Raw genomic sequence first — 22,218 nt, 5'->3', positions numbered from 1 at the left:
TTTAGTCACCTTTTATTCTCACGCAGGGATAAACAGCTGCAATTCTGATGCCTCAACCCTTAAAGGCAACCCGTCGGTCACAAAGGGACTTGAGTAACTGTCTGGTAAGCTCAATAGGTAAAAGCATTGGACTGTGAATTTGGTGACCCAGGGTCAATTCCGGGATTATGGTCATTTGCATCATACATCTGTTCTGGTATGTACAGAAGTTTCAGTTCCTTGTGAAAGTGAAGGCAACTAGTACTGTTAAACTGCTTGACAGCCTGCCTAGGAACGATGCGGTGGTTGAACTGTGCTCTGGTAAAATCAATGTGATCTGGAGTGAAAACTTCCAATCACCACCACCAAGGGAACTTAATTTTTGGACTTTCACGCAGAACTTGCACATGATACTTAATATGTTTATATTCTGAAAAAGTCGTGTCTAATCAAAGCAAGACAGTTTTTCAGTAAAAACATGTTTTAGTTGGATATTTGATAAAATAGAAAAAATAACACCTAAGTAATTCAAGACAATTTATTCACTGAATATATTGCACACCTACAGTAATCAGATAAATAGGCTTTTAAATGTTACATGATTTAACCATGGTAATGTATTGGTAAGCATTATTTATAAAATACTAGAGAAAAATAAAACTTTTCTAATAATCTGTTAGATGAAGAATTCTGCATATATTAATTCAGCAAACAAAATATTTACTAATTTATTGAAAAAGCCCTTGAAAAAAATTATAGATTAAAAAGCAATAAAAAAAATTATCTGTCAGAACTATTACAGTATTATTTCTTCCCCAAAGTAAGACTTCTCAATAAATGTAAGCTTGTTAGCGTGATACATCTTTGTAAAAAAAGCAAAATAAATATTTAGGATTTCTATATCTACCATAAGAAATGTAAAAACTTGAGTGAAAAAATGACTAAATGGTGTAAATATAAACCAGTACATTAAGGAAGGGTCAATAATCAATATTTGTTACTTCACATAAATCTGATATGTATTACATAAACCCTTTAAGAACTAATCACAATAAGACTTGCCAACATGTAAAGCATCAGTATAAAGCCAGACCAGCCTGCATGCCCAAGCATTTTGACCAGAATGAATACTGTTCATAACTCAATTTTAGGATTTTGAAAACTGAAAATTTTTGTTTTAATGTTGGCATCCCTTATTTTAATATTGAAACCCCTTATTTTAATGTTGAAACCCCTTATTTTAATGTTGAAACCCCTCATTTTAATGTTTAAATCCCTTATTTTATTGTTAGAATCCCTTATTTTAATGTTGGAATCCCTTATTTTAAGTGTCAATGATAAACAGCCATTTTAGAGATTCAATTTATGTGGAGCTAAAACTGACAGATTATACTACACAAATTTCAAAACAAATACACATTCTTCTTTTCAAATGTGACCAAGAGTTTGTCAGAGTTTGTCCAAAAAATCACTAAATATATGTAAAATTGGTGTTCCCTTTTAAAAATACTCAACAGCCATTTCAAATAGGTAACAAGCTTCTCAAATTACCATCATTCTATCAGATATATGTATTTAAAAAATCTTGTTCTTTCAATTTTGTTAAGATACAGTCCAATAATCTACTGCTTACAAACAGCCCAATATAGTTTTATACACTAACAAGCATGGTTTCTTTAATATTAAAATTAATAAACTGACAGAATATTAAAGTTATAACGCTAGTAAATTCCTTTTCACACAATAACCCATAGCCTGCCCAGCTTTTAATTTTCCAACAGTCCATTTAAAAATTATGGGATTTTAACTTCAAATTTCAAAAATAGAGCTACAAAGTGTAAGCCTGACTATAATGGTTAATGATAAAGGCTAATAATTTAGTGGTAGCCTGGCCTAGTGGTTAACACGCCATACTAGTAATGTAAGGATTACTTTCATAAATCATAAAAATCTGCAATGAAAACTTAAAAATAAACATTCATATAATGGAATCATATTACATAATTTGAGATTAATTTTGAATATAAATCGGATCCTTTAAAGTAAGTTTTTAAATGAATTTACAAATATGTATAAGTTAATGTTTGTTTGTCAGCATTACTATAAATAAATCTGTCTGGCTGTAAACAGTCACTCAACTGATTTAATGGAATAAATACTGACTTAACAAACATTAACCCAGGGCTTCTATAAATAGAAGTTTGGCAGTCAGTCATATACACCATTATTTTGACTTGTGACTTCCAAAATATGATGCTTTTCCTTCTTTACCTATATAATGTGACTTCCAATGTTAAACATAGACATACTTCCAAATTTTGGAACCTAATGGAAGCCCTGTAACATATTTAGTAGATGAAATTATATAATTAAATGGGAAAGCAATAAAAAAATATAAATGCTGGATATTTTATCACACATAATTTTTCTGGAATGCGACAGATTAAACATTACTATATCAGCCTTATTGTATAACTTACTTGAATTTCAAGAACTATGTAGACATAAATTTAAATACCAAGAGAAAATAAATAACAACATAAAAATAAATATTTTATATACATCATAAAAAATTAAGCTCGAGGTAATATCCAATCAAAAAAGCTTCTCAATTTGTAAAAAGTATTAAATATTACCCTCTTATTCAACGATTTAACCCATTCCCACTTAAAAGGGACATAGAATGCTGATATTGAAAGCTGCATGAAAGTTAACAAGGGTGCCATAGTCACAAAATACGCCCGTTTACGAAAGCTTTAGATGGAGATGGGGGCATTATGGATAAGTGTTATCTAGCAAGCAAGTTTTTATTCTTGGCACTGTGTTGTTAAATGAACCTTAAAACAAATCAGTAGGGAAGATATGCACAGGATGTGTGACCTTGACCTTGGTCGCAGGGACCTGAATTTTATGCACGGCACTCAGCATCAATGATGAACATTTGTGCCAAATTATATTGAAATCCCTCTATGCATGTAGAAGTTTTGCTCCAGACAAGCGTTTTTCTATGAGCTCTAACTGTGACCTTCACCTTTGACCTAGAGACTTGATTCATGTGCAGGGAACTATGTCTCATGGTGGAGAACAATTCTATAAAGTAACATTAAAATTCCTCCATGCATGTAGAAAATATGCTCCGGACAACATCTGGATATTTAATCATCTCCAGTGACCTTGACCTTGCAAATATTAACCTAAATTAAATGTGTCCCACCTGTAGTCATGATAGTTACCATTTGTGCTACAATGCATCAATAAATGATGACTAAATGGTCCCTATACACATCTTCAAATTTTTATCTGAACTTTGACCTCTATGTGTAACCTTGACTTTGGTCGCAGGGATCTGAATTTTGCGTGCCACACTCAGCCTCACAATGGTGAACATTTGTGCCAAGTTATATTGAAATCCCCCTATGAATGTAGAAGTTTTGCTCCGGACAAGCGTTTTTCAATGAGCTCTAAGTGTGACTTTGACCTGGAGACCTGGATCATGCATGGAGCAATACATATCATGGTGGTGAACATTTCCATAAAGTATTATAAAAATTCTTCCGTACATGTAGGAGATATGCTCCAGACAAAATCTGGATATTTCACCATCTTTAGTGACCTTGACCTTGCATATATTGACCTAAGCTACATGTGTCACAGCCAGAGTCATGATAATGACCATTTGTGTTACAATCCCTCAATAAATGATGATTAAATCGTCCCTATACATATCTTCATATTTTTATCTAAACTTTGACCTCTATGTGTGACCTTGACCTTGGCTGCAGGGACCTGAATTTTGTGCGCGACACTCCGCCTCACAATGGTAAACATTTGTGCCAAGTTATATTGAAATCAGTCTATGCATGTGGAAGTTTTGCTCCGGACAAGCGTTTTTCAATGAGCTCTAAGTGTGACCTTGACCTTTGACCTAGAGACCTAGTTCATGTGCCTGACATGGCTTCTCATAATGGTGAACATTTTTATGAAATTTCATTAAAATCCCTCCATGCGTGAAGGAGATATGCTCCGGACAAAATCTGGATATTTCATCATCTTTAGTGACCTTGACCTTGTATATATTGACCTAAATTATATGTATCACAGCCATAGTCTTGATAATGACCATTTGTGTTACAATCCCTCAATAAATGATGACTAAATGGTCCATATACACATCTTCATATTTTTATCTGAACTTTGACCTGTATGTGTGACCTTGACCTTGGCCGCAAGGACCTGAATCTTGCAAGCGACACTCCGCCTCACAATGGTGAACATTTGTGCCAAGTAATATTGAAATCCCTCTATACATGTGGAAGTTTTGCTCCGGACAAGCATTTTTCAATGAGCTCTAAGTGTGACCTTGACCTTTGTCCTAGAGACCTGGTTCATGTGCGCGACACTGCTCCTCATAGTGGTGAACATTTCTATGAAGTTTCATTAAAATCCCTCCATACATGTAGGAGATATGCTCAGGACAAAATTGGACGCCGCCTGCCCGCCCGCCCGACCGCCAGGGGCGTTCCCATAATACGTCCCGTTTTTCAAACGGACGTATAAAAAGCGTGATGCTATCGATCCACATATATAAGTGACCATATCTGGTAAGAATATATTTGAGTAAATCCAATTCCAATAAAATATCATTAATATATTTATATTTCATTGTCCGTCATTTTATTATGTTGTAAAAATATGTTGTCCCTAAGGGCAGATTGCCGGACTGAATATGAGAAATACTAAACTTGAAACTTATCTTAAAGCACATCTAAAATTGTAAAATACAAAATGATATTTAATTTCGGCGTAGTAAATATATGCAAATAATGTTATTACAATGGCAGAAATAATTTAAAGATTATAAATAGATAATCAAATAAATAATCAAGCACTGAAGAAAAACAAGAGGGCCGAGATGGCCCTAGATCGCTCACCTGACCCATCAAACTCATCCGAGCAATTACCTAGACAAGCATCCTGACAAAGTTTGATGATGATTGAGGTGAAAATGTGACTAGTATAGTGTTAACGAACAAATGTGGAAGGACGACGGACATTCAACGATCCTAAAAGCTCATCCTGAGCTAGCTCAGGTGAGCTAAAAAACCTTTATAAACTAGAACTGCCACTGTCATGGCGTGAATACCCCCGCATACCACTTTGTCAGAATCAACAGTGGCCATTTAGAGCTCAAGGACAACCTCCCTGCCAAATCTGAGGTTACTAAGCCAGTGCATTGCTAAGTTATGTATTCTATATGCTTCAAATGTGAAAATGTCAAAATCAATACATTGTGGACAGGACATTCTTCAGCAATTGAGAAGAAAAGCTTTCTTTTGTCAAGGTCCCTGTGACCTTGACCTTTGACCCAGTGACCTCAAAATCAATAGGGGTCACCTTATAGTCATGATCAACATTCATACCAAATATGAAGACTGTGGGTCAAAGGAATCTTAAGTTAATGGGTGGACAAACTTTTTGAAGTCAAAGTCCCTATGACCTTGACCTTTGATCCAGTGACCTCAAAATCAAAAGGGGTCATCTACTAATCATGACTAACCTCCATGCCAAATATGACGACTGTAGGTCAAAGGAATCTTAAGTTATTGGGCGGACAAGCTCTTTGAAGTCAAGGCCCCTGTGACCTTGACCTTTGACCTGGTGACCTCAAAATCAATAGGGGTCATCCACTAATCATGACTAACCTCCATGCCAAATATGATGACTGTAGGTCAAAGGAATCTTAAGTTATTGGGCGGACAAGCTTTTTGAAGTCATGGCCCCTGTGACCTTGACCTTTGACCTGGTGACCTCAAAATCAAAAGGGGTCATCTACTAATCATGACTAACCTCCATGCCAAATATGACGACTGTAGGTCAAAGGAATCTTAAGTTATTGGGCGGACAAGCTTTTTGAAGTCAAGGCCCCTGTGACCTTGACCTTTGACCTGGTAACCTCAAAATCAATAGGGGTCATCTACTAATCATGACTAACCTCCATGCCAAATATGAAGACTAAGGGTCAAAGGAATCTTAAGTTATTGGGCGGACAAGCTTTTTGAAGTCAAGGCCCCTGTGACCTTGACCTTTGACCTAGTGACCTCAAAATCAATAGGGGTCATCTACTAATCATGACTAACCTCCATGCCAAATATGAAGACTAAGGGTCAAAGGAATCTTAAGTTATTGGGCGGACAAGAAAAAACCGACGGCCGGACGGCCGGACGGACGGACAAGCTGATTCCAGTATACCCCCCTTACAACTTTGTTGTGCGGGGGTATAATAAGAATTGAGCAAAATATATTATACTTACATAAATTAAGTTTTTCATATGGCCTGGTATAAATGGATGTAAGCAAATATAACCCAAATCAAAAGGTTATATTGCAAACAACCAGTTACACACAGCAATATTACCTGACACAACTATAAGATAATGCAAGAAAAAAAATACTAAAAATTATACACTGTACTTCATATATTTACAACAGCCAGGAGTATATCAACACCACAATTATCCAATAAAAATCACTGTTACAAACATTCAAAACATACAAAAATAGCACAACTAAAAATAAATCAAAATAGATAACAAGACAGAGATCAACCAATTCCTGGGATAATATGGAATGTTTAGAAAATTTTAAGTTTAAATTTTTTACCCTTTACCTGCTGAATTTATAAAATGGATTTGCCCTGCTTTGAATTTGGAATAGCCTATTATAATTTTAAGGGATTTTAATATCAAAAATTGAGCAAAAAGCTTGTTCACATGCTGGCCTGGCTTTATACTGGCAGCAATTGATAAATCAAAGGTTCTGGTTTAAAACATACATGTAGCATTATTTGTTGGTAATCTTGGGCCGAAATAATCACATAAAAATGGCAAAGGATCCATTTAAAATGATAACTAAAATCATTAAATTTTCAAACTGTTGATTATCACAATCAAATTCAATCTTACTTGTTAATACACATTGTACATAAAAGACAAAAAAATAATAATATCTATATAACTTGAGAACTGTTTAAGAAATAAATGTACGTAACAACAAAAAAATAACAAACATAAAAATAGTTAAATACAATAATATCACTAATATAATCATCTATTAATAAATTACAATCACAGTTCATCATTTTGAGGACTTGTTACAAAATTGGATTTACAAATCTCCTTTTTGATTTTAAAGTGACATTATGCCGATCCAAGGGTATATAGTGAGTGAAGGGTGAAGATCAAAATAAGTTTTCATTTTTGTCATAATTCCTTTTAATTTTATAATTTAGTTCACAGAACCAATAAATAACTCACAGATCCAAACGAAATTTCTGTAAAAATCCATTAGAAATTACCTATAAAGCTTAGTTTATAAAAAGAGTGGGGCAGTCTTTTTATATTTTAGGCAGATTTAGAATTTTATCCTTAACATTTTCCAATATCATCTGTTTGTCAAACACCATTTTGACAGACAATCTTTTGAAATATAAAAAGCTCAACTTGACTATGAAAATATGAGCATAATGTCACTTTAAAGAAATGAATCCAATGCTTTATACGTAAAACAACATTAACAATCAACACAACATCTAACAGTTTAAATTATCACACATATACCCTGATTTAAAACATTTTTCAAAGATGCTTTACACTACTAATATTATCAAAATTAATCCTCAGCTAAATGTAATGTAACATTTTGTTATCATTTCTATTAGCATTTTTTAATTTCTATTCTGTTATTCTAGAATCCTATTTTTCTTGCTTCAAAAACAAATGGTTACAAATACATAATCAATATCTCCTATTCATTTTTGATTCAATAAGGCCAGTACTCCTACTGTTTACAAACGCTTATATAAAATAACATAAAAAAATATCAACTAATGTCAACTATTATCATTATAATTATCAACTTCACAAAGTTTAAACCTCCAACGTTTCGATGGGAAGGAGTTTCTGTTTCCTGTATACAAAACATAGTGTAAGACAAGAACATAAAAATAAACAGAAACTCCATGATAAAGAGGGGTTTATCCCCTCGAAACGTTGGAGGTTTAAACTTTGTGAAGTTGATAATTATTATTTAAATGTTTCCAGAATAATATTATAATTATAATAACTTGGCTCCTTTTATCAATTTTCATGTTTACCTATTTTCAGTACTTTTTTTGTCACATCATAAATTATTTGCAAAACCACCAATATGGGGGCTCGCCTACATTCTTGTATGGGTTCATAAGCACATTTTTCCTATCTTTGATTCATCAAGTATTTGTTCCCTTACTTCAATGTATAAAGATGACAATTTAGTATCCAGCAGTGAGACCACCTTTACGATAGTCACTATTTGCATACAGATATCCACCATCTCTCACTATACCCTGTACAATAGACTTGCCCACAGCGATCTCCGATGCATTGTGACCTTTCGCCTTTAACCCCTTAACTATCTCCTGAAAAACAAGAAAAAATTAATATTTTTTTATTTGCCTCTCTATTTATTAGCTTTGACTAGTAAGACATGTCTGTCCCTTGTTCAATTCTTCATTTCCTTTTCAATTCTTTTTCCATGTTAGACTAAATTTCTTCTTTAAAACAATTATAAAATAAAACTAAAATAATTTATTGTGTAGAAATATAGCAAATATTGATAAAAGATAACTATTTGGTATGTATCTTTACTAAATTAGCTAATTAAATAGGGCAACAACTTAAGTGTAATTCTATGCCAAAAACACATTTATCTTGATTATTTTAGTCCAAAAAGTTCATTCCCCAAATGTGCAGAGATTTTATAACACTGTTAAAGGGTAAAAAGCTAATTTCTTTCTTTTAAATTCATCAAATACACAAAATTTAAGGGGAAGTCATTCAAAATGCAATGTAAAAAAAAAGAAGAGAAAAATGCATATAATAAACAGAAAATTCTAGTTTTTTTCTATCAATACAGGATTTATTTTCATCTTGTGGTATTAAAATGATCATATTTTACTCATGGCTAAATAACTTAAATATTCTCTATATACAAATAAATACTGCAACAATTCAAATTCATGAAACAAGTTTAGAAATCAGCAAGATTGATAATTACCATATTAAATCCTGTCTCATAGGAGAAATAAGGTGGCAACAGTTGATGATGCAAACGTAATGCATCTATTGCTTGTTCTATATTCTCACCAAACCACATTACCCTCGCTGCAACCTGCAGTATAATGAACAACTTAAAATAACAAGAGATATTGGTAGGACAGCATGCTCAACTATTCTCAGTGCTTGATATTAAAACAAAAATCTGAATTATGTAAAAAAAATTTAATTCAAAAAGGGTCATAATTCTGTCAAAATCTAAGGTAGAGTTATGGACATTGGATAGTGACTTCCTATAATGCTCTATAAAATAAGTGTGTGAAGTTTCAACCCATTCCGGAGATATCAACTTGCATGAAAAAACTTCTCCCTATTCTTCAAACAGTCAAGCTAAAAATCCGAAACTTTCATAAATATCTGGTATTGAGGTATGTATATTTACTGAATAATTGACACAATTGCCCCGGGATAAATACATTATGAACGATTTCACAATTTAATCCCATATTTAACATTGTATGTGTAATACAAACATGTTAAGTTGTCATACATAAATTTGATTTACTTGTCAAGCCTATATTTATATGTTATTACATGTATAAGATATCTAACTGAGCAACTCAAACAACAAACCAATGTCAAGAAGGAAGTTCAAATGAACAAGTAAAATACAAATTTAAAAGCATAAAAATAAAACCTTTTCACCCAAACTTTATTATGGGCAGACAAAACTGCATAACTATATAAACATGTACATGTATTAAGTAGATCAAATCTTCTATTATTTCCATCTTTGTAAATCTTCAATAACCAGCCAGACTTACATAAGCAGTTGCCGTGGTGATCTTGGACCCTCCAGCGGCCCCTACGACAAGTCTGACATCTCCCTCACTGTCAACAAATACAGCTGGACACATGGACGAGAGTGGTCGTTTCTTTGGCACAATCTTATTGGCTGGTGACGGATATACATCAAAATCGTTAGGTTTATTTGAAGTTGCAAAATCATCCATTTCATTATTCCAAACTATACCAGTTTTTGCTCCAAACACTTTTGAACCAAACCTGAAAATAAGACAATTTCAGAGATAAAATCTAAATTCCAGTCATATAAAATTCAATTCTTTACCAAGCTATTAAAGTGTATAAAGCTATGTATTTGCTTAAAAAATTACTATTTAAATTTTAAAAAAGAATACTTCCAAAATGCTTCTTGAAAATAAAAATAGTAGTAAATTGCCTAAAAAGCGAATGATGTATGCACAAAACCAAACTAAACGGATATATTCCTACTTAAAATAGTAAATAATATTTTGTTCCTGAACATTTGTTCTGTTAACATACAATATTCTGTCTTAAATAACAGAGACATTATATGTTACAACTTTTTTGGGAAACAACCATATAATAATGGAACCAATATAATTTTACTATTGATAAATTTTATAAAAATATTTCATAAGATATAATTTATACCCTTTAAATATATATCAGAAGAAACAAGTGTAATTTCAAGTTTCTTCAACTTTAGCTTAATCATGCTGAATATCTTAAATGAACTTGTCCATCTTTCCGTCTGGACAGAACCATTCATCATTTTAGATTTTAGGGGCAATTACAAAAGTACTTACTGACTGAATAACCAACAGTGCAGACCATGATAAGAAAGCTGATCTTTGTCTGGCACTGGTTGCATGGGTAAATTATGTTGTTAAACAAGCATTTTCCATATATAACTCCTTAAAGAAATTGTTATATTTTTGAATTTGATCAATGGATTAAAATGAAAGAAAATTCTTTACCTTGTATTGACAGTGCTAGTGACAGACACAGCATTACCAAACTTATCCACCACTGACAGATGGGCTGTGCTTGTTTTATTGTCTTGATAAAACGTTGGTCCGTAATATTGATAAGGGTGTGTTTGATTATCCCAAATCATTTCACGAATAGAATCTGCATAGGCTCTTGATGTCAGATTTGCTACAAGCTGTGAAAATAATATAAAACATTTTTCAGATCTAAAAAAAAAAGATTTGTTCAATAATATTTTATATTATTGCAATTTTACAGAATTCCATTGATAATGAAACATAAATAAGATACTGCCAAGCATAGAGTTTCAGATAACTGTATCCAAACCACAATTTTGGGGATCATTATTGTTCAGTTAATGGACTTCAATTTAACTTTCTTGCCTTTAGTTTAGAGGACACTATTTCTATTCATTTGAAATACATTTTACAGAGAAACTGTACATTAGTTGCAATTAGGAATTAAGTTGTGTAGCATTTTTCCCAAACACTATCACAGGAAAAAAGAACAGTTAACAACAAAAGTATCCATATAACATCAGTAAAGAGAATTGTATAACATTTTGTGAAAACAAAACTAACAAAGAAAATAATTCTTTTTGGAATAAATTTTCTCACTAACCAGATAGAAAAATCCGTAAATGTTACTAAAAATAGCGGTGTTGGAAAATCTTATCTCACATGGGCTTATCTCACACTCAACATGCAGCACTTCTAAATAATACGCGATTCACTCCTATTTTAACAAAAATTAAACGTCAAAAGGTCAAAATGTATTAAAAATTTGTAAGCTAATCTATTAAATTGTCTACGGAATCAAAATAGATTGATATTAACTTTCACACTGCAATGAGTCCTACTCTACCTAGATCTGCCATTTCCAATAACGATCTGTTACTAAAATAGCACACTTTAAAATATCGAAACGTTCTTCGTAAAATCGGATATTAGGACACTTTGCCTGAAAAACATTCATGTTTTTGTTATGATAACGATGCTTTTTGATGACGAATCTCATTTTGATATATTTTAATTGAATATTCGGCCAAAATATCCGAAAAAGTAGAAAAATCTTTGCAAACGGTAAACGCTTTTTTGTCAACCATTGAAGTATGGACTGAATTCCTTATAAACACTTATATTATGGCACTTTCCCATTTTAATATCGATGTGTTTCATCATGATAACCTTGCTTTTTCATGAGGGGTCTCATATGAATTTATTTTCATTAAATTTTTCACACAGAAACTTGGTCAGAAGAATTTTTTGCGGACGTACATAATGCTTTTTAATCATAGAAAGTCAGGCGCCTAAGCCCCGCCCCCTTTTCAAAACTAGGTACGTTGTAATGGGCGTAGCAAGTAGATTCACTGATATTTGTGTGTTCAGGTGAGTGAGAAAAATAATCAACCATTGGGTTAGATAGAGGATAGGGAAATCCCAACCCTCGGGCAATCGGTTCCATCGGGAACTCGCCAAGGCTCGTTCCCGATGGAACTGATCACCCTCGGGTTGGGATTTCCCTATCCTCTATCTAACCCAATGATAGATTCTATTAATCCTTTACCTCAATGTACAACAAAGTCCAAGTTCAAATACAATGTAATTCATTTAGGTCTCATCACATTATGCTGTGAGTCATTATTTTTAGAGCTTACAATGATAGACAATTTAAATGTACAATATGGAAAATATCATGACTCCTACACAGTTTAAGAATTCATATTGGACTCTTTTAGTGACTTGTCAAGCAGCAACATGTCCAAATATATTCCAGTATAGTATAGTTCAATGTCAAATTACCAATAAATACATGAAAATAGAACAATAATAACAAATTGGTTTGTCAAGCAGTGACAAGTCCAAATATATTCCATTATAACATGGTTCAATGTAAAATTACCCGTACAGTTTGTATTAAATATATGAAAATAGCACAATAACAACCAATTCTTGCGTAAATCATTGTTTACGATTCATTAATCTTAAAATTGTGTAAAAACATTATCAATCAACTGACCATCATAAGGATTACTAGGCTGGAAGTTAATACTACCTACATATGGTGACATCAAACAGCTGAATACAATGTATACATTTTGTCAATCATAAAACTGACTGAAAACATTTTCTGTCAAATGACTATAGCAGTATCAGTGTGCTATATATGAAGGTTACCTACATTGGTGACATTAGGCCAGAATGCTCCATCAGCTAGATCTGTCCGCTTAGCATAGGCAAACTTGAATGCTTCTATTATTCTATGATAGGTTAACACTTGCCCGTCTGTAGTCTTAACATCATCTGGTGTTATATTATAACCTACAAGTATATATTGTAACATAAATAATAATCAAACAAGATTATGAAATATCTTTTGTTCTTTTTCAAATTGGTTGAAAATAAATCAATTATGAGGGAATATGAAATTGATAATTGTCATTAAAAATCCGCATCGGGACAGCATTTAAGGTACATTTATCAGGAATAATTTCCTCATTGTATGGAAATAAATGTTATTTAGACGTCCTTCCTCGTTATAATGAGAAAATAGCATGCCAAAAAAAATCACTCATTGTTATGAATTTGCAAAATATAATCAGGATGGGAACTTTCACAAAATAACTATCATGTGAATATAAAGCAATTTTCTGTATAATGTCCACATTTCTAGAGGCTTGGACCATGTAAACTTCCATTTAACCTGTACAAAAATTGAAATAAGTGACAGAAAATTTACTTCTTGAAATTCTATTAAATTAAATATATAATAGACAGTTCTAAATTGAAAATTAAATGGATAAAGGAGGACAAAATGAGTTTGTCCGTTGTCAGGAAAATTGGCTGACAAATTCTTCAATCATATCATTCTATGTACCATTCCATAAACCCATTGGATCATTATCATAGAGGTCTACATCGGATATATGAAACAAGACTAGATATGGGCATCGTAAATTACCCACAGTATATATTCCGAACATACTACATATATCTAGACATCGGGTATTATAGTATTTATGTAATATATACTGTGGGTAACTAACAATGGATATGAGCTGACAAGAACTTGATATATCAACACATTCTTCACATCATGGTTTTAGGATGAGAGAAATTTGGCTGGCAAGTTTTTTAACAATCTACCTATGCTCTACCCACCTTATAGAACAAAAAATATAATGGTTCGCTAGACAACACCACCAAAAATTGAGCATGTGGTTAAGACAATGTAAAGACCTATATACCAGTCAGTAAAATAAATACTTCCAGACTTACCATCTAATATATTGAGTATAAACATTAGTATAGCACCACTGGACGGAGACTCTGGGGCATAAATAGTGTAACCATTGGTCAGTTTGACCTTCAATGATTTCTGGGTCACTGCTTTATATTGTTTCAAGTCCTCTTCTCCAATTATAGCACCTGTAACAAATTGCATTCTGGGTAAAAAGATAATAAAACTTTGAAAAAAAAAATTACAGGAATTATTAAATTTTGGGCATGCACTCATTCTTACTTATCTTAAAAAAAACTGATTCATAAATACAGAAAACATATTCATCATATTCTATTTAGTTTAAACAATATTTATTTGTAACCTTTTCATTTACATCATAAAGTACATAAAATAAATTTATGGATTGAGTAGGAAGCTTAAAAAGCTTTTTTGAAAACTCTCAAAGTGATGGTATCTGATCATATTCAGATTATAACATACATATATGTTACAAACAAAAATTTACATGGATATCCTTCAAAGATTATGTTAACTTACTTTTAACATACATATATGTTACAAACAAAAATTTACATGGATATCCTTCAAAGATTATGTTAACTTACTTTTAACATACATATATGTTACAAACAAAAAATTTACATGGATATCCTTCAAAGATTATGTTAACTTACCATCTAAGTTTTGTTTGTTTGTTTTGATTGGGTTTTACATCATACCAACACAGTCATAAGGTGACTTTCCAGCTTTACTGGTGGAGGAAGACCTCAAGTGCCCTTCTGTTAATTATTTCAGGCTCAAACGGACACCTGAGTAGAACCACCGATGTTCAATAAGCTAGCTGGATAGCTTCCTCACATGAGAGAATCCAAAGTCTCTGTCAGATTTGAACCCACTGCGGTGAGAGGCAAGTGGTTTGAAGTCAGCAATCTTAACCACTCAGCCACAGACGCCCCACCATCTAAGACAATCATGAATGGTATAAATCACTAGTCAAGTAAAGTGTACAACAAATTGGAGTCTATGAAACACCTAACAACTGCAACAGGCAACAGGTATTGATTGATCTACAAGAGTATTAACAATATAGTGTATGAATTTTCTTACCTGAAGACCGGAACTCCTCCAGAATGAGTGATGTCAGACTACCCTGGTAAAATGCGTCTGCACCTTCTTTTGACAGAGTAACCAAAGTTTGAGACAACTCTGGTAGCTTTATTACCTCCCCTTCCTTATAGTACTCTCCTGTTTTAGAGTTATGATAGGTTTTCCTAAAATGATAAAGAGGTTAGCATTTACAGCATAATTCTAGTTACATGTACTACTTGTCCTATTTATTGGTATTGTATTAAAGCTATAAATGGTTTATATGTGTGTAGAATAAATTTCTTATTATGACAACCCACATAGATCTATGATGATGAGCGCAAGGCTTGTAATCTCAACATTCTGGGTTTCGATTCCTAGGCTGGACAACTAAACAGTTTTTCAGATTAACTCTGTCCCTTGTTATGCCTTGTATGAGTGCTTGAAGTTTTAAACACTTGGCAAGCTAAAGAACCTGGAGAAGCTTCTGTTGGAAAATCTTTCTGTTTCTGTATCATGCATTATCCTCCAAAACTTAAAATGGCTAATACTCTTCTGGAGGACTCATCTATTTGGGCAACCAATGGCCAGTATAAATAAACTCAAATAAACATTTTACCCAGATAGCTTACTGAAGAACAAAGGTTTTTATTCAAGTGCCTGCTTGTTCTGAACAAATGTAAGTAGTGTCACCTGAGATCTTCCTCAATTAGTAAATGTGGAATATTGCCATTTGATCTTATTTACAAATATTCACCACAAAAAAATCTGAAATTCCACCAAAAACGTTTTAAAACTGAACATAACATTGACATTAAATTGAAAGTAATTGACTTTGAAAATAATGCATTATCTAAATTAGTTTGCAGGTTATTTGTTCATTTAGATCTCTGTCAAGTAAGTTTCCCAAACTTATCCAATACTGGTGTGATAAGAGAAAACATAGCTGTGACCCAAGTATGGCTGGAAACCTTGATTCCTGCACTGAAAAGTTGACAACTTTACCACAAAGATGGTGATTCTCTTTCAATTGAAAATTAAGAAGAAAAAATAAGTAGTTCAGCAATATGTTTGGGACAATGAAACTGCTGGAATAACACTCACCAAAACTGAGGGTATGTTGTTTTGATATCAGAACTTTTATGATCATCTAAAAAGTCATTCAGGGCATTTTCCAGTGATTTTGGCACTTTGAAACCGTTTTGAGCCATGTCAATAGCTGGCTTGAAAAGATCTGACCATGACAAATGTGAGCTTCCATAATCTCTCCAGGCGTCCTCGTAACCACGTATTTCACCAGGCACACCAATAGCTAGACCACCTGTATAGATAAAACAACCAATCAGTTGATTTTATAAATTCATGTGCTGATGTTAGCTTGAATATGACTATCTATATATAAAATGTAATATATACCACTGCCATACTGAACCTATGTACATATATCTCTTTCTTAATTAAATTTTTTATAATTAAACCACATCTGTTAAAGATCCCCTGTGATCCACAGTGATGAAAGCTTGTTACTTATTTCAATCAGGTGCAAGACTGTTTCCTTGAACTTTCCAGAACTGGTGTCATGAAGGAATATAGACCTGACCCCACGATTCCTGGATCTAAAATTTACAGGCAGACACCTGTATGCAATCTTATGCAGGATAATCATCCATGCAGCAAAGGCCCAAGCTACTTTAATCTGCTTTAATGTAGGACAGAGCAAAGTAACGAATGAAAAAAATAAATTGAAGGAGTCCCTTTACCATTTGTAGAGCTTTCATTGTGATAATACATATCTTCTGTTGCATTAAGTGGGGCAGTTTCTCTGGCATCAATACTGTAACTTTCTCCAGTGGTCCTGTAATAGAACAAAGATTTATAGCCATCTTATTGATCATAAATAATGGCAAAAAAGTTAAAAAGTCTTGTTGAAAAAAGAATCTCACATTTGTTGTCATATACAGTCAAACTTGCCATAGCAACTCACTGATTTAAACGACTTCCTGTCGTTTACGACCTTATTTTAGACTGCCCAACGTAAATCACTATATAAAGTCACTGAATTAACAACTCCCTGTCTGACGGGACTAACGACCTTAAATTTAGCTTCCCGTTACATTTCTATGACCAAATTAAATGGCTTTTTCATTTTCACAAGAATTATGTTTTTCACACTTCTTGCTTTCAATTGACATTTGTCCGTCAAAATTGAGCGCCATTGTCTCGAATGTTTATCACCATTGTAAAAGGTGTTAATTGAGCATTGTCACTATCTTTAACAATAGCATTGAAATTGCTGTGTATTAAGATAGCAATACGAAGTTATTAGTCATTATAACTGTCCAAGTTTAAAAATAAATAATCTCCTGATTACATCTACTTGACCAAGCAGTAAATTACAACCGTCCGTGCGGATAGAAACAGATAGAACGCGTGGATAGAAACATGTACTAACATCCGGGCACTTCAGATCATAAAAATATGGCTGACAAAGCATGTAAAAAAAGAATTGTTCTGACTCTTGAAGAAAAAATTCAGGCATTCAAAAAGCTTGATGCCTGCACCCCAGCCTACAAAATTGCTGAGGAAATAGGTTTCGGCAGATACAGACGCTTCGGGTTTTATAATTCAGACTAAAATGAACACATTTTAGTATTTTTAATGATATTTAAAATTTTTAACATGATACTTTTATAATAATACATTTTATGTACATAAGTTTCATTGTGAAATCATTTCGGCTCTTCTTTTAAAATTTCATATCTATAATACATTGTATTTGTATAGTTATGCATGTAAACATTTTTATTTTTAAAAACATTTTAACATTACTATAATAAAGTATTTAAATAAAAATTATCCTATATCTTCAACAAACCAAATTTAAATATTACATATATGTAACACAATGAAAACACAATCAAAGAAAAGCCAAACAAGTAACCAGAACTGTCGAAGGACAGTAACGCTTGACTTTTCGAAAAGTTGTCACAAGGGTGCTTCATTGAGTATAATAATGCTTACCTATATGAATACATAAAATTGTCCACAAAGGTACAAACCCTTCAGTAGTTATGGAGATACCAGCTTACAAGCAAAAAAATTTACCTGGAATTTCTAAGTCGAAAAAAGGGGCATAATTATGCAAAAAAGTAAATCAGAAGTTATGGAACTTGTGCCACATCTTAGATAATCACAGACAACAAGAGTGTGAAGTTTCAATCCATTCCCTTCAGTAGTTATATGGAGATACCAGCTTACACACAAAAACTTAACCAAGAATTTCTAAGTAAAAAAAGGGGCATAATTATGCAAAAAGCAAATCAGAGTTATGGGATTTGTGCCATTCATCTCAGATAATCACAGAAAACAAGTGTGTGTAGTTTCAATCCATTCCCTTCAGTAGTTATGGAGATACCAGCTTACACACAAAAACTTAACCAAGAATTTCTAAGTAAGAAAAAAGGGGCATAATTAATGCAAAAAAGCAAATCAGAGTTATGGGATTTGTGCCATTCATCTTAGACAATCACAGAGAACAAGTGTGTCACGTTTCAATCCATTCCCTTCAGTAGTTATGGCGATACCAGCTTACATGCAAAAACTTAACCACAGGGACGCCGACAATGGGTGACTGCATTAGCTCAATTATTCTGGGAATAGTCGATCTAGAAATAGCATTTTGAAACAACTGATGATTTTTTTGGGAACCTGGATTAAAAGACTCCCTGTCATATGTGACCTTTTTGACAAGGTCCCAAATGGAAAGTCACAATTTTGACAAGTTTTACTGTACAATTATATAAAAGATGTTATTAAAACTTGTTCAAGAAAAATATATTAAAAAGCTTTGCCCATAGGCTTGCCTTTATAAACAATTTTTCTTAAACTTTATTTAATAGAAGTTAATATTTATGTAATAACTTCGTGTTGGATTCCTCTAGGGCTTTATTTAAATGTATGAAATGTACCCCCACTCCTGTTATTTTCTTTGGGTCTGTTTGGGTTGGGGGTCAAACAAATTTTATTTAAGGTCATATGGCATTTTTCCAAACCTTTACCTTCACTGGTGCAGGAAGACCTCAGGTGCCCATTATGTCCTTTATTTCCAACACAGACAAACATACGCCTGAGTAGAACCATCAACCTTCCATAAGCCAGCTGGATATCTCCCACACATAAAAGGATCTAAAATTCGTGATGAGACTTGAACCAAGGCCAAAGAGGTGAGGACCTAGTAAAATCCTATATGCACATACATGTACCCTTAACCATTAATAGGGATCCTTTTGTGTAAAACATACCTATTATAGATAGTCATAAAGAAACCACCACCTAACCCCATGCTCTGAGGGTCTGTGAGCCCCATACATAGTAAAGATGCTATGGCTGCATCTACCGCATTCCCTTCCAACTTTTCCAGAATGTCCCTACAATTAACACATGTATACATATCTGATGAAACCTGCATTATAGCTATTCTTATTTTTTTATGATGCATATAGTTGTAATATATAAGCCAATCTAATTATAAACACAGTAAATGCCATTTTACTTAAGAGATAGCAGCAAAAAAGGAAGTTTGTCCTACAAGCCATCATACACTTAATCTAGATGAAAAACAAATATGGGATAACTAAGCTTGTTTTTTTAGTTATCTGCAATGGAAAGTTTAAAAACAAATTACATTTTATAGTTTTTGTTCTGCCTATAAGGTAACTGTAGCATACTCCTTTAAAAATATTTAATAAAATAAAACAATTGATGCAGCAATAAAAATTCCTTATTAACGCTTGACAAGTTATATGGCTGTGTATCAACAGGTTTTGGCCATATAACCATTGCCTAGTGGCTTGGGCTACATGTATGTCAGCTTACAACCTATCATAAATATATATCATATATAACCTATCATAAATCTTTATCAAAGTTTTCAGTACCTGCCAATCTGGGAACATTGAGTAACATCTGATGCCACCGCTGCATGTTTATACTTCCCAAGACGAGAATGCTTGTGAGGGAAAAATGTGTTCTTTATCCCACCAGTACCAAAAAACAGTCCAACTCCAATCAAAGCAATAATAAAAACACCACAACTGATCCATAAACATGCTCTTACCCTGAAATAAATACACAACAAACTTTGTAATAATGATAAACAAAATTAAGAAAAATTACCGTAATCATGATGTACAAAGCATGGAGGTCTATGTTCTGTTGTTAAGTTTGGGAATTTTCTAGTTACCCACTTTCAGAGTTTCTACAAGTTTTACAATTATTAAATTTTCTGATAACACATTAACCATTTTGATAGCATAGAAATTAGGTGATGAGTTGACTAAGGGACAAGTTGAATATGGGACGGGTTGACCAAATATGTAACTAGTTGACCATGGGACAAGTTGGTAAGAATCAATCCATACCTTAAATAAATGTCTAAACAATAAGCTCTCCCAATAGAAAATTTCTGATAAATGACAATAATTGTAATGGGGTGAATTTATCAGTTGGGCAAAATACATAATTTTTATATTACTGCCCAAAATAGCAGCACATTGGATCAAGCTAGATTATTGTCAGACTCCCTTAACCTTTGAATATGTTAAACTCAGACATAATATGGATGCTGGGTTATCCTTTTTCTACAAGATTCACCATGGTCTGGTTGCTATTCCCATGGAAGAATATGACACCCCTCTCCCGTACATCACAAATCGGCCATTCCCTGTATTATACTCAATTTATAGGCAGTATTAGGCTATTCACAGCAACTTCAGAATAAAACAGTCTCATTCTTTCCTAAGACTGTATACCACTGGAACATCCTATCCCCTGCAGCTGTCCTATTCCCTAACCAAGAGCAGTTCAGTGCAGCTTTGCAGTTTTGTCATTAATCAAAGATAAATTGATTCATTAGTCCTTGTCTAAAATAAATGTGCAAAGCAAAATACATGGTCATGACACCCAGGGATTCCTCTAGTACATGAAATCTCTATGAGATTAGCAAAACACATAAACTAGAAAATCCGAAAAAAAACTCAAATCAGGACCACTTAGGAAAATTAGTAGCACACAGTAAAATACCCCTTCCTAAGAGAGCTATCTCCTTGAAAAGATCGTAGTTCTTAACCAGCAGTAAAAACATGCATTTGATTCAGTCTGTCATTAGTTTACTTACTTTATATTAAAAAGATCATTACTGAAAAATACAGAGGAGTCTTAGTTAGGTAATTTTGCACCTTTACATCTAAAAGTTCCTACATGTAGTATAACACTGTATAATATTTTCACTCCCCCCCCCCCCCTCAACAACTGCAAACCTGGCTCCATTATTGCTAAAAGTGCAACTTGCAAACCGTTTACCTGTGTCGTTTCCTTTTCAATCTTGCGGCTGCTTGAAGATCATCATCATCATAACTTACGAAGTCAGCACCCTCTTCCTCTTCTAAGAGATGACGGCGCAGATCTTGGTAACTCCCGCGTGACATTTCTATCGCTACTAAGACGACTTTCACTTATTATTATTCAAGAGCTCATACACAAACCACAGGTTAAGATAAAGAACATTTAATGGAATAGTTCAATTAAAAATAAGAACACTCTGTTATGGTCGCCATATTGATTTTGTATTATGGCGAGCTTGAATGAAATGTTTTGGAACAAAATTCTCTAATCGAATTTAAATTCTAATCGAATAAAGACAATGTTCTTTTTGGGTTTTTTTTGTGTGTGTTTTTTTTTTTTTGCACTGGTCTATTTCTTAATAAGTTGTTACTAACGGTACTATATTACACGTTGAGATCATGCATACATTTTTTAAATATACGACACAGTTAAGGTCATTCAATAAGTATTAATTTACTCTTCATTTTGACAGAGAATTCCTGTTATAGCAAGTTAAATCATGTAGGCTCCTAAGAAAGGTAACAAGTGCTTGTATACAATCTGGCTACAGTAATTTCGTTTACCTACTGTGATTTTCCATTTTGTTAACGTTTAGTCACGG

General features: G+C 33.1%; 1 protein-coding gene across 1 annotated transcript; it reads right to left on the bottom strand.

Moving 5' to 3' along the window:
• Positions 1 to 503: 503 nt before the first annotated feature.
• Positions 504 to 21,866, bottom strand: LOC132737731 (glutathione hydrolase 1 proenzyme-like). Its single transcript, XM_060725065.1, has 12 exons — positions 21,576 to 21,866; positions 20,153 to 20,332; positions 19,517 to 19,642; positions 16,976 to 17,070; positions 16,320 to 16,536; positions 15,237 to 15,400; positions 14,165 to 14,314; positions 13,068 to 13,207; positions 10,874 to 11,061; positions 9,896 to 10,136; positions 9,073 to 9,186; positions 504 to 8,434 (listed from the first exon to the last, which is right to left on the bottom strand). Exons 1-12 carry the CDS (start codon positions 21,698 to 21,700, stop codon positions 8,288 to 8,290), a joined length of 1,887 nt encoding a protein of 628 aa, XP_060581048.1. The 5' UTR covers positions 21,701 to 21,866; the 3' UTR covers positions 504 to 8,287.
• Positions 21,867 to 22,218: the final 352 nt, after the last annotated feature.

This window comes from Ruditapes philippinarum, unplaced genomic scaffold (assembly GCF_026571515.1).
Source record: "Ruditapes philippinarum isolate M1 unplaced genomic scaffold, ASM2657151v2 ctg8928_1_1_1_1, whole genome shotgun sequence".
In the NCBI taxonomy this organism is placed as follows: Eukaryota; Metazoa; Mollusca; class Bivalvia; order Venerida; family Veneridae; genus Ruditapes; species Ruditapes philippinarum.
The sequence above is the reverse complement of the archived record's forward strand: the minus strand, read 5'-3'. Positions and strand labels throughout refer to the sequence as shown.

Excerpts from the sequence above, each read along its gene's own strand:
- LOC132737731 (XM_060725065.1), bottom strand. The coding sequence starts at position 21,700 with ATGTCACGCGGGAGTTACCAAGATCTGCGCCGTCATCTCTTAGAAGAG. Across the intron at positions 17,071-19,516 it reads TTTATGACTATCTATAATAG|GACCACTGGAGAAAGTTACA; the intron begins GTATGTTTTACA and ends GTTCTATTACAG. Across the intron at positions 9,187-9,895 it reads TCACCACGGCAACTGCTTAT|GTTGCAGCGAGGGTAATGTG; the intron begins GTAAGTCTGGCT and ends ATTATACTGCAG.